Raw genomic sequence first — 13,387 nt, forward strand, 5'->3', positions numbered from 1 at the left:
ATGGATTTATCAGCCTTTTTCATACTGCCTCTCAGACATCCCCTCTTTCTTCCTCCTAGGCACTGCCTCAGGCTGCTGGTGTTCCCCTGTGGAGTGTATTCACAGCCTAAACAAAGCAGCACCTGGCAACAAACAGCATGCAGGAGTGAGACAAGGCACTACACATTGGAGCAGCACGGGTGAGAAGACTGGTTTATAAGCAGAGGGCAATACCATCTGTCCCTGGATGGCTATCACTGTAGAGAAGGCACATGTAGAGTGTGGTGAGAGCCCCACAAGCACTGAATCAGGCCAGGGACAGGAGACACGAGTTTGATCATTGCCAGGAGTGCCAAAATGCCAAGATACTGTGCCAGGCTGTAATGTGCAATAGTCACTGTACCATGACGGTTTGTACTGGTGTCCGTACAAACTGGCTCTCGGAGCAGTGCACCCACGGAGGGGTGAGAAGACACATAGTATGTTTCTGTGCTATCACCCTTCCCAGGGGCTGTTTTTGCTAAGTTAAGATTTGACCTCTCAAGAGCAACATCAGACAACCCAGGTCCCCCTTTGGTATTTTATCACTGGGCAGTGATTTATGGAGCAGTCCAGGAGCAGCTCCAGCCAAGGCAGACAAAAAAACAGCTGGATCAGAACTGGATCTTGTTTGGCTTTGCAGCTATAGCTGACATCTAGTTGAACATCTCTTGGAAAGGGCAGTCTTGCAAAGACAAGCCTGCTGGAACATTACTGGGCTACAGACACCAGTCACCCAGTGAAATTCTCCATCTGGTATAATGCCAGACAAACTCAGAACCAAAAGGGAACCTCTGCCACAAAACCCCTCTGCCTTCTTTAAAACCAAGTGTCAGGGTCTGGTACTGACTCTTCCTGAATGGAAAGGAAAGCCTTGCTCCCTGATTCCAGCTGCTGACCTTGTCTTGTAGCTATGTGTGCATGTGTCCCTCATGGAGATGGATCAAAACACAACTGGGAGTGGCTGCATTTAATGTGGGTAGAAAATGTTCAGAGCAGCTGAGAGCTGGAATTTGCGCTGTGAGTAAGAGGAGCTCTTACAGAATGAGTTAGCGGATGTTTTAGGTGATTCATTGTCTTCTGATAACTGCCCAGCTCCCGAGGCATTGCTGGCATGCAAGCACAAGGTAGGTCTGAGTGAATCAGAGGGCCCAGGGAACAGTTATTGGTGATAGTTAGCAGAGACATGCACAAGTTTGTTAAGGGACCAGGCTGTAAACTGCCACCATTTTCCAAGGTCTGCAGTGCACTTCCTGGAAAAACTTGGTTTTCTTTGCTGCCAGATTTGGGGTGTGCCTTGGGAGGAAGCCCCTTGCTCCATCCTCCAAAGACAGGCACTGGCGTGAAAGGCTAGAAGAGCCAGGCTGAGCCATCTGTATGTGATACCTTCTGCCCACTCTTCAAACACACGTCTGCTCTGTGCCAGGCAGTAAGAGACAACAAGGTCTTAGTGGTGCTGCCTGGATGACCCTCTGTGTCTCCAAAATATGGCAGCACCTTTCCTTCCCTTTCCTGCTGGCCTCCAAGATTCTTTGGCCTTGGTTTCTCTGCCAAACACCTAAGCTACAATAATTTGTTTGCCTCTACAGCTGTCAAGAGTATTTGACATCTTGAGTACCCACAGGTTGCTCTGGAGAGGCCAGATGAATGGCAAGGTCTGGAGGATAAAGTTGGCAACAAGGAGCACAGTACCAGCTCATACCTACATTACCACTAGCTTCTCACTTTAAACCAGAGGTCAGGCATTTGTCATGGAGCAAAAAGGAGCAAAAAACACAGAGCACTTTGCAATGCAGCTCAGTGGCCTTGCATATGTCCCAGGGCAGACTTTGTAATCATACCTTATCCTAGTTATTGCTGCAACAGCAAAGACAGCAAAACAACGGAACAGGAACCAGCACCCAGGGCATGTAGGGCAGTCCTGGCCATGGGAAAAGATGCAACCATTCCCAGCCTGGGCTATTAAATCACAGATTCTGGTGCTCAGGAAGCTCAGCAGCAAGCTTGCAAGTTCAGACATTTCTGTAAGGCTATTTCAAATGCAGTGGCAGGCCTGAGGGAGGAATGCAAGGTCAGCTCTTCTGCATATGCTGTGTTTCCATTGTACATATGAGCAATATAGGGCCACTTTACAGGGCACTAACACCTGGCCAAAGGAAAAAAAAGGACTGGTGTGCCCAAGTGCAATGCAGATGTGCTCCTGATGCAGGACAATAACCCAGCTTTGGTATGTGTTGGATATTTTCATGGCAGCATTGTCTGGAAGAGCCCTCCACAGTCTCTGGTCTAACTTCCATCTTGAAGCAAGACTGTCGCCAACACTGATGCAGACAGCTTTGTCTAACCAACACTCAGAAAGGCCCAAAAGTGGCAAGCCATCACCACCCCTCTGAAGACCTGTCCCAGGGCTGCTTCTCCTCTTGGGGAAGACATTTCCTAATGTCCAGGCTAAAATCCCAATGCTGCAAGGTAATTCCTTGCAAGCAGCTTTTTATGAAAGGGGGGAGGGAGGAAAAGAGAGGATCAGAGGAAAGATCTGAGAATTAGCAGAGCTCAAATGTTTGGAGGTGGCCTTAGACTGAATTAGCTAACTCTGTGCCCAGTGTTTTCATTGTCAATGAGTGCCTACCAGTAAGAAGACAGCTTGTGTGCTGAAAAGCTAGTGATGGGATAAGAGAAGCAACTGTAGGAGGGTGAGGAGGAAGGACCAAGGAGTGGGTGAGACTATCACTGTTGTTCATTTGAGGAAAACACATGGAAGAAGCTAATGACTCTGCTTCCTTTCTTGCATTCAATTTTCACATTAAAGTTGAATCTAGAGGCGAATAACTCACTGAAGGGATCAATTACCCTCCACAAACCACCAAGATAAAAAGATAACTAGCTGAGCCTTTGCAGTCTCCCTCTCAGGCACCTACAGCCAAGATCTTGCCCCGGCATTTAGCCATGATGGTGAGCAGAAAAGGGGTCGGGAAATGGGCCAGGATTGCGAAAGAGGAGGTTCACGAACTTTCAGCTAGGTGAAATGTGTACGAGCTGCAGCAACACTCATTATCACAGGGGGAGCCGTCTCCAGTTCCCAAGCCACCCTCTCCAAGAACTGCTGGAGGGCTAGAGCAGAACCAAGGAAATGGCACAGAACGAGCGCAGCATTCTGTTTTAAAGGCTTGAAGTCAAGTTATAGATCCATAATTCAGTGCCTGGAAATTCGACTTGCACAAAGGATTAATTCAGAGGCACCAAGAAGCTAATATGGGGGCTGAGAAGCAGACAATTGGGATTTCTTGAGAACTATTTAATACCAAACCATTTAAATATCCTCTCTCAAAGATTTAGCAGATATAGGGTAAGCAGCAGATGTGATCATTTTGACCTCCACAGAGGGCTTTGTGTTATCCCATTCATACTTGTCAGAATGGGAAATACCATTTAGATGAAAGATGGATGTAAAAGTAGTGCAAAAATAGTACCTTGATCTGGTGACAAGAGCTATTCATGGCTTACAGTCAGACTAGAAGGACATATATAGAAAGGAACAGCAGGAAAATGGCTTTGGTTTTGGTATTATTCAATGCTTCTATATTGTGGACATAGCCATGCTATGCTGCATCAGAAATATTGTGGATAATGTTAAAGAAAACAAGACCAGAGGAATACCAGAAAGTAGATTCATTGGATAACCTTGAAGACCTGGCAAAGAAAGGATTTGACATCATTCAGATGAAATTCAATCAAGTGAGGTGTGAAATGCTTTGAAATCAGATCAATCCAACCCAAGGGAAGAGTGGGACGTGGGATGACACAGGCCACAAACCAGGAAGGGGAACATGCTGGAAGCAAGCCTTCCTCCAGTGGTGGAGAAGAGGACACATCACACGTTTTAAGGATGTTGGCAGCTCTATTCCCATCACTGAATAAGTGTTAGGGACCAAATTGGTGCCACAGAGGGATTCATACTTAGGGCATGGAGGTGGTTGACCCTAGCTTTCCCTGTCCATGACTGCTGTGTCTACCTGCCCTCTCCTTCCTGCCCAAGTGGCCGGCAGAGGCAAGGATGATGGGGACAGGCAGCTAGCCAGGGCCAGCTGCTCTCATTACAGCCTAACCTTAATGGAAGTCCACCAGGACTTGGGTACCAAGTTTCCATGTAGCCTGCAGGGTTTGCTTGCTTTGAGAGGGAGCTGGTCCCAGAAAGATGCTGTGGCCAAGGACAACTGCCCTGGACACCCACAGAGAAGGGACGCCCTGCAGCCATCTGCAAACACCCAGCCACATCAGTGAGAAAGCCCCATCTGAGTGAGGCACAGGCCAGTATCACCAGTAGAAATCTCTTCTATTTCCCAGGCCAAGAATGGTCAGGCCACCCCATCCTGGAGGAAAGACCCCCATCCTGCAGTTCTCCATGTTTTATCAGGTGACCAAAATCCCATCCACCTACATGACAGCTTTCCTCTGTCACTGGTATTAAGATTCCCAGTCTCTGAGTGAGGGCATTTGTACATCCCAGGGCCAAGTGATCCTGTAGCTCATGCGAGCTTTCATGGAAAAAAGTCCTGCCAGGCACTTCATACATGCAGCACACGGGGAATCCTTCTAGGAGAAGAGGAGTCTCGTGAAGCTTTGAAGCAGCCTGGAATTTTAGGACAAGACAGGGCTTCTGTGACATTTCATAAAGAACATCCTCACCCTGAAGATTTAGAATCAGTCTTTGAAATACAGCAGCAGAAAGCCCTCTGATGAGGGCTACCAGTAATGCTGTTTACCCAGTGAATTTACATTATGAGAGGATAAGAACCATGGCAAATGGTGATATTCCCCTTCACACACTCTCCTCCTGCCCCAGCCCATATGCCAGTGGCTTTTTGGCCATGCATGTATGTTTAAACATTCAGGTGACAGGTCCAGGCAGCACACACTGTTGTTTTCTCCAAAGGGACACAAGGCTAGAAAGAAGCAGATGGTGGCCGAACTGCAGGGCACAGGCCTACAAGGGTAGTATTTTACCTTGATATAAAAGGGAAGGCACAAGATACCCAAGATTAATCCTGCTTTTCTTGTACCTATACTTCATATTCTCTGTGGCTGGTGATTTCACTAGCTTTTCCATGCCAAAATCAATTAGTTTTGTCTCCACTGATGTACTGACTGCCTCAAAAGTATGTGTTGATGGTATCAAGTACATTGAAGGCAGGATGTGCTGCATGGATCTGACTCTTTGCCAAGAAGAAAACTGTTAGCAGGGGGATTGGAACTAAATGATTTTAAGGTCTTTTCCAACCCTAACTATTCTATGATTTTCTATGATTTTCCTTTCATTTGCAAGATTTTCCTGACTAACCTGGAAGAGTCCTGTGCTTTTCTCCAAAGGGGGCAGGATTCTCCTGCGCACCAAACCTGGGCAATCTGTTCACCAGCGAGTTACATGGGAGAGAGACACAGCAATCTTTCCATCTTAAACTATCAGAACAAAATTCCCATAGCCTAGAAGTCATGCTGTTTCTCAGTTCCCAGAACAGGCATGGAACCCAACTGTCTCCTGCCCAGGGCTTTCTCAAGAGGAGAGGTTTAAGCAGGCCTTTTCTCCTTCAGCCTTGGCCATACATCCAGTGGTTTGGCCCACAGAGCTGACCCAACTGCTAGAATATACATAAAGGCACAGTCATGAGCCATCTGTGCTTTGGTTTCAGGCCTTTCAGCCCAACAAGAGACCAAAGTAAGCGCAGGTGAGTCACATGTACAGCAACTACATGAACCCCAACATGAAGTGCTGCTTTTGCCTTGCCAGTTGCAACGTGCTCTGCACCCACGGGCATTGGCATTGTCTTTTAGCTCCCAAGCTCTGTGGCCCAGGAACTGGACAAACATGCAGACTGACACAGCTTCAGCTGCTCTCTTCTCCCTGTCTGAAACCCATAACGAGGACTGCGTGTCCAAACCGCTCTCAACCATCTCAGCATCGAGCCAGACAAAAATAGATACAGCTGCAAAAATGCTTTTCAGATATTCTCTGAACTGAAAGTAAAGACTCAGAAGCAGCACTGGCAATCTGGCAAGTTCAAGTGCAGCAGTTTGAAAGTGAAGGAGTTTAACGGGTGACTGAATACCTGGGGGGCACCTAATAAGGCTTTCAGCAGCTCATTCCCAAGACCTAGTCTGAATAGTGTTCAGAGTCACAGCTGGGCTGCAGAAACAAAGCGGGAACAACCTCAGCACTCACTGATGGATTTACTGCTCCCTGCAGGCATTACAGGATGCTGCCCCCAAATTGCACGGGTTTATGCAGCTCCCTCATGCTGAGTTTTGGGTAGCATGAGCAGCCAAGACTCCTGTGGGCCACAGGCCTGAGCATAGTATGCTACTGCTGGGCCACAGCCCCAGAGTGGGAACTGCCAGCACAGGGTTTGCAAGCCATTGCACACTCAATACATCCTCTGGTCTCTGATAGCCCCTCTGAAGTGCATCCTCAAGGCTACCAACAGCACCATAGCCAGTCTGGAGTGTGGCAGGTCAATGGGCAAATGGAAGGTTAATGAATCTGTCTGCAGACATCTTGCGCTGAAGGCTGGAGAGCTGGAGCATGGAGCCACATCCTGGGTGCTGATCGCCACTGCCCATGCTCTGGGGAGGACACGCAGAAGTCTGTTCCACATTTAGATAGCAAGGAGGACCCTGTCTTTCCTGGGGGCTTGTCCTTGGCCTCCCAGCGGGCACAAAGGCAGTAGTGTGTGTGTCCAGGGAAGAAGCTGGGAGCCAGTCTGGGAGAAGCCCATTGCAACTGCAGCTGTTTGCACAATGCAGAGCGTGTCCTGGCTGCACTCACACAGTGCTTGGGCCATGGCTTGAAAGCAATGAGTTGCCAATGGGACACCCTTCTTTTGCAGTTACAAAGTCCCCCACTCAAAATTCTAGAACAAAAAGCAGCAAAATGGAATGGTCAGAACCAATTCCTTCAGTTCAGACACCTGTTTAATGAGACTTCCCTGCAGGATGTAGTCTGAGGAGAGGCTCAGACAACCAGGTCTTATGCTAAACAAATCCAGCATGGGCTGTTGGAGCCATCCTGCTTTGCTTCCAGCCTGCAGGGTTTCAACCGCAAAAGAGAGGCAAACACAGGTGGCTGGTAGAACTGTCCAAGGGGCTAGACCAGGGGAAACTGCAGCCCCCCCAAAGTGCCATTCCCAGTCAGTCCTGATCTCATACAGCGGGCAAGACGTGGTGCTCTGCCAAGTGAATTCTCCTAAGGTGAGAGAGGCTGAAAGATACAGCCCGGATCAAGCACTGTGCCTGCTGGGCACCTGCCAGGCATAGGGGAGCCCAGCAGGGCACAGCGCACACACTCTGTTTGTCATGTCTGCAGTCCTGAATGCCACATGGCTAAGAGTCCAACATGGCCCCTTTGAACCCAAGAACTGGTCAGGTACAATATAACTTGCATGACATGCCGGCAGTATGGTGGAATGGGGGGACCTTACTGTATACAATGCAGGCAAAGCCCCAGGGTCAGTGCGATGTAAACAGGAATTGCCAGCTGCAGACTTCTGCCTAACGGCCCTGGCCCCTGCTCTTCCCCACACAGCAAACAGGATGCTGAGAGATCCTGCTGCTGCTGAGGACAAGCTCCGCAGCAGTGAGTGGAAGGAGTCAGAGTAACCCCTTCACAAATACACAGCCTGTCCCATCCTGGTCTCAGTGTCATGAGCACAGCAGACAGGGAAGACACAGAGCTGCCTTCATGCAGGGAGCCACTTTTTGAAAGCACTAAGGGTTACAGAGGAAGCTATGGAGACTGCTGTGTGCATGTGCTCCCCAGCTGAGGCCATTTCTGGCGTTAGGAAAGGCCCAGCTGTTACACCAAGCTCTGCTCAGTTCTATGATAGCGCTGTAACCCAAAAGCCACTAGTCCTATCTTTGCTGATCCTACACTGAGCCACTGTCACATAAGAGACACCAGTACTTGTCCAGTCTGGGGTCCCATCACCACCAGTGGCTTCCAGCAGTCACCTAGGGAGGAAGGGAACAGGCTGAACACAGCAATACTGCCCTGGATGCATTCCCAGCCTTCAACAACACAGGGTATCTGAGGCTGGAAGCAGCCACTCAACACCAAATAGCCCACCATGGATTTCTTTTTTAGTCTTTTTTTTTTCCTTTGTAGTCAGTCTCAAGCTCTGACCACCCTGCCCTGGATCTTTTCCAGTTCCAGTTAGTTCAAGGCCTTCTGCTGCTCCTCCAATTTACAAAGAGGGTTAAAAGATAATAATAGAACACAAGCTAACTCAGCCAGGTCTGGATAAAGTTTCTATCGCATTCTTAAAGAGGTGACTCTGCCAAGGTAGGAAAAAGTAAGTCACAGCCTTGGAGAAGTAGGAAACACCAAGAAAGGTGGCTCTTCCCACCCAGCAGCTTAGGGGAATTGTGGGAAGGAAGGCAGTTTTAGCCAGGCCATTTTATCTCTGAGACCAGATGGCTCTAAATGCTTCCCCAGAGCTTGGAGAGGCCCAGGCTCTGATTTGAATTGCTTTTCATACTGCCTCATTAGAAAGTAAAAGGGAAGAAATGAACAATCTATAACTTCGTGGCATCAGGAAACAGCTCTGTTAATCCCATTTCCTTTTCAAGCTTACTCAGGGCAGGTCATTCAGCATCAGGGCCACATCACCTAATCTGCTTACCATTGCCCCACAGTCAGGAGCCTGGGCACCAGCCCAAAGGGCAGATGCATCCTCCCGGGCATAGTTAATAAATTGCAAAAGCCCAGGTTTTTAAACCTGACCCTGGTGCTTAATTGCAATGCTCCCAGCACCCGGCTTCCACTTGCTGATGCAGATCCAAGCAGTGGCCACCTCCCATACCCAGCCCTGTGGGAGTGAGGGCAGGAGGTGCCAAGCATTGCTGGGGGAGCAGACAAGGGGAGAAGGAAGGTGCTATATGGAGAGGCATCCTAGGGCAGGCACTGCAAAGCACAGGGTTGGGTTACCTGTGGGACCCCTGCATCCTGAGCTGCAGGCCTCTAGGTTTCTTGGCCTGTCTGGACAAAATGAGGGCAAATCTGACAACAAGCAGAATTCCTCCCTTTCCAGCAGTGCTGGAGCATGGCCCACACACAAACATCTGGGATGGGGAGCAAAGCCCTTGTCAGCCACACGGGGCTCAGGGCTTGCTCCCATGTGCTCACAGCTACAGCTCAGCCTGTCTGGTCCACAGGTGACCACTGCTTTACCTGCCAGCACTGCCACCAAGCTGCACCTTGTCACCTCAGTAAAAGCTTCCTGAGCTTGGGAGGAACCAAATGGCACTGACAAGTACTCATCCATGGCACCCAGGATCACCGTGCCACCAGCTCACCTCCAGCCCATTCTTTCTGGAGCAAGGGGAACTATGTCTTCTCACACCTAACCTGCACCTCGTATCCAAATGGAAAGAAAAACAGTCAGGTCAGGACTAGAAGATTTCAGGCTCTTTCAGCTCTGGTCAGGGCTGGGGTCCTATGGCAGAAGGCAGCCTTGGGCAACACAAGAGGCAGGCAGCAGCTGGTGTGTTGGTTGGACCCACAGCTCCATGGGCAGAAATGGGCAGCTTAGCATGTCTGGAGTAGGGTGAAAGTTAATGAGACTAACCAGTTAGCTTAGGTTCTTAGCTGAGGAGTGCCAATTTTTAGCAAACTACTATCTGCTTACAACAAAGCTGGATGTCCCCGGTCTGAAGCTAGGCACAGCTGGCTGTCAGCATTGCTGCCCTGCAGGCACAGCTGGGGGCATGAGCCTCTGACTGAGCCCAATCCCCCCTGCCTTCCAGCTGGGCTGAGATCCGGTGTTTAACAGCTCTGCTATCTACCCTTGAAATGATGTGGCACCCACAGAGCAGCACGGCTTTGGGGACACTCAGGAATAGCTGTAGGACACAGGCATAGGAAAGGTTGCTGAGGCACAGCTTCTGTAGCACAGACCCACGCAGACCCCGTGGCAGCGCAGCGGTGCAGCAGAGCACACATGCAGCCAGCCCTCCAGATCAGCTGGGGTACATCATCCCAGAGTAATACGCAGAGGATGCTGCCCTCTTTTGGGCCCAGCGTGACTGGCAGTATGACATTCAGAGAGGCCCAAGACCAATGCCTTTCGTGGCTCAGAATCCCACATAGGGGTTCTCAAATGCGGTGACTTCCTGTACCTCTCTCAATGGACATCCCAGGCACTTTTCCCACTGTGAGCCAGGCTGCTGTCCCTGCGGGTGGCCTCTGAGCGCAGCCTGGGAAAGGAAGAGCAGGGCCGACCTCAGGAGTGCTCTTCGAGGGACGAAGGAGATGCTTGCTGGGATGAAGAGCAAGAAGATAAATGATTCTGTGATTCTATGAAAATGCAGACCAGGGTCTGGGCAGGTCTCCTGGGCTTTTGGGATACCACGCAGTCCTTACGAACTGTGAGACCCGCTAGCATTTCATCTTAATCAATGACTTTCACACATTAATCCAGTAGATAGTTTAATTGATGGAGCTACAGCGGGGTCCCGCTCTTCCCCAGCAGGAAAACGTGGGGACGGAGCGCTGCCCAGCCCTGGTGTGACACCGAGATGTCCCAGTGCCACCTCTATCCCGTGACGGCTGCCTGCCCCCGGGCTCCGTGCAGGCGCTCGGGGCTGGGTGCCGGCCAGCCCTGCCTGTGCCGGGCTCCTCCCTGCCCGCACTTCCTCCTGCCGCTGGCACCTCCCCATGCCCCGGGCACAGCCGGGCTGACCGACCACCCTGCGGGGCTCCGGGGCTGCTGCCTCTCCTTGGGGCACCACTGCCTGCGCCGAGCAGCGCTGGGGCACCAGGGACACCTCCTCTGACCGGGTGACGAGCAGCGAGCCCCGGCTCCCCCGGACCTCCCCGCGGACCTCTGTGCCTCTTCACCACCTCCCCAGCATGCGGACACCGACAGCGATGATCGTGGGGCTGGTCCTGTGCCCCTGCGGGCTCCTGCTGACGCTCACGGGCACACTGGCACCCAACTGGCGGCAGGTGAGCCTTATACCCGACCAGCCCATTGACCTCGTCACGGAGCAGGGCATCTGGGACATCTGCACGGAGCGGCAGAGCAGTCACAACCGCCTCTGCGGGCAAGCTGATGAGCTGGGCTACTTCAAGGAGGTCCCTGTGCAGGTGGCCCAAGGGATGATGCCCTCCTCGATGGTGCTCACTCTGGTGGGCTTGCTGGTGGCTGCCCTGGGGGTTCGCTGCTGGCAGGAGGAGCCACGGCACACGCTGGCTGGCGTGGCAGGGATTGTGTTGCTCCTTTCAGGGCTGCTGAGCCTTGTGCCTGCCTCCTGGTACACCCATGAGCTGTGGGTACTGCCCGCACCGGAGGGCAGCACACTGGTTGTAGGCTACAGCTTGGTGCTGAGCTACTTGGGAAGCTGCTTTGAGATCTTGGGGGGGCTGGCCCTCGCCCTCAGCTTCCACCACTGCTGCAAGAAGCTCAGGGCCCCCAAACTGCCTTCCAGCCCTGTGCTGGAGGCTGAGCCATGCCCCACCACTGGGGCTTACCGCAATCCCTGGGATGTGTTGGAGGACGAGCGACATGGACAGCAGTGGAGGAGCACCCTGCCTTGTGACTCTGACTTGTAGCCCCAGCACAGGGACAGCAGTGGGCACCGTGCCTGCCTGGCACTGAGAGGAGCACTGGCTCCTGCCCCTCCAAGCCATGCCCTTCTCTTGGGGTAGCTCAGAGCAGGCTGGAAACAAAACCAAGGACTTGGCTTGAGTCTCTGCAACTTTCTCAAAAGCCTGCTGTGCTCCAGGTCCCTCAACTGTGCCAGAGCTGTGCTGGGTTGAGGATCAGCCCTGGCTGCAGTCTCTCCATGAAGCTTTTAGCTCATCCTCTTCCACTGTGCAGCAGCTTGGGCAAAGGTAGCTCCAGTGTTCCCACGTGACTGTTGTAAATAAAGTTCAGTTAGCTGAATTCTTTTAACTATATTCTTTTGTATGAGTAGTTTTGCTTAGCATGAGTAGCTAACATTGCTGAAGCCTTAAGCTGCAAGCTGCAACCTAGAAAAGTTGAACTTGCCTTGAACTGTTGCTTAGTTAAGTGAAAGGAGTCCCTGAGACCAGTGCAAACTGGAAGATAAGGAAGCCATGACTATCAGCAGGAGCTGTAACCTATCCAGATAAAAGCTGCTAACAACCTGCCTGGAGACAGAAGAAGAATCCAATAAGGAACAAGAAGCCTCCAGAACAAAAATCACAGTTTGACCAAGAGGCATGTGCAAGGCACATGAAGAACAGGTACATAGACTGTAAGGGTATGAAAGCCCAGGGATTTCATTGTTCCGGGTCCCTCTCCAGAGGCACCCAGCTCAAGCTGTCCCTATGGATCTACCACTCAATTATTAAATTATTTTTCCCCTGGCATTGGATGTCTGACACTCTGCTGCAGGAAACTTAGGGCAAAGACCTTTCTTTAACAGGTTGGTGACCCAGATGGGATCCTAGGCCACCACCTCCACACCCTCTGGTCTCCATCCAACTGTTGGCATTGGGTGAATTCTGCTCCTGGGACCTTTGGAGCAGGAGGCATGAAAGGGTGAGTATTAAAAATTCTCTAAGCAGATTCAGAAACAATGCTGTAGTGAGTTTGAGTCCCTCCCTCGCTGCAACTTGCTTATGGGTGCGCAGCCTGATCAGCATTAGCTGCACATACAAGGGGTCTGAGTTCCTCTTAGCAATAAGAAATACAATCTTTTAGATACAGACTATTGACCAAGTCTGTGATGAAGATTGAATCTATCCACACATAGACTTCTCTCTGAGAAGGAGTTTAGAAAGCAAGATGGTCCTTTCTAAATCTTGTGTCTCCTTGACAGGGTTTTTTTTCTGGTAATGGTGAATAAATTTGGTATAGAAAAGGGGACACCCTTGGCCAATGTACTGCAAAATTGGGGAAATTTAGTAGAAGTCATTAAAGCATGTGGGGAGCTAGGAGTGAACTGGACCATCAGCTCAGTACAAGAATACAGGCAGAGACCTGATGAGCATCCTTGTGACTCCTGGGGATGGCTCCAACAAGCTCTGTTCAAATACAGAGGAATGACACCACAGAACTTTAATGACACACTCAAGATTGCCAGCATGGCAAAGAGAAAGTTTGCAAGAGATTTTGTGTGTGTCTGTATTCATGTACGATGGTCTTGAAGAGGAGCAGAAAGTTGAACTAATGAAAGAAAGGAACACAAAATAGCAGGAGATTCATTTGTTGGCAGCAGCATTAGCCAAGAATTTGCAAGTGAGAGGTGGTACAAGTGAAGGAAGAGAAAGATCAAGCAGAGGTTTTAGACCAAGGCCAGGAGATAGAAGAGAACAGAAAATGTCAGAAGGAAATGTTATTTTTGTGGGAAT

At 50.5% G+C, this 13,387-nt stretch overlaps 1 protein-coding gene across 1 annotated transcript; it reads left to right on the top strand.

The window, feature by feature from the left end:
• Positions 1-10,594: 10,594 nt before the first annotated feature.
• Positions 10,595-12,551, top strand: CLDN23 (claudin 23). The gene has a single exon (XM_061465376.1). It carries the CDS (start codon positions 10,919-10,921, stop codon positions 11,618-11,620), a length of 702 nt encoding a protein of 233 aa, XP_061321360.1. The 5' UTR covers positions 10,595-10,918; the 3' UTR covers positions 11,621-12,551.
• Positions 12,552-13,387: the final 836 nt, after the last annotated feature.

This window comes from Pezoporus flaviventris, unplaced genomic scaffold (genome assembly GCF_033815535.1).
Source record: "Pezoporus flaviventris isolate CSIRO_AGI_PZ_B2104156 unplaced genomic scaffold, CSIRO_AGI_Pfla_v1 ptg000002l, whole genome shotgun sequence".
Lineage (NCBI taxonomy): Eukaryota > Metazoa > Chordata > Aves > Psittaciformes > Psittacidae > Pezoporus > Pezoporus flaviventris.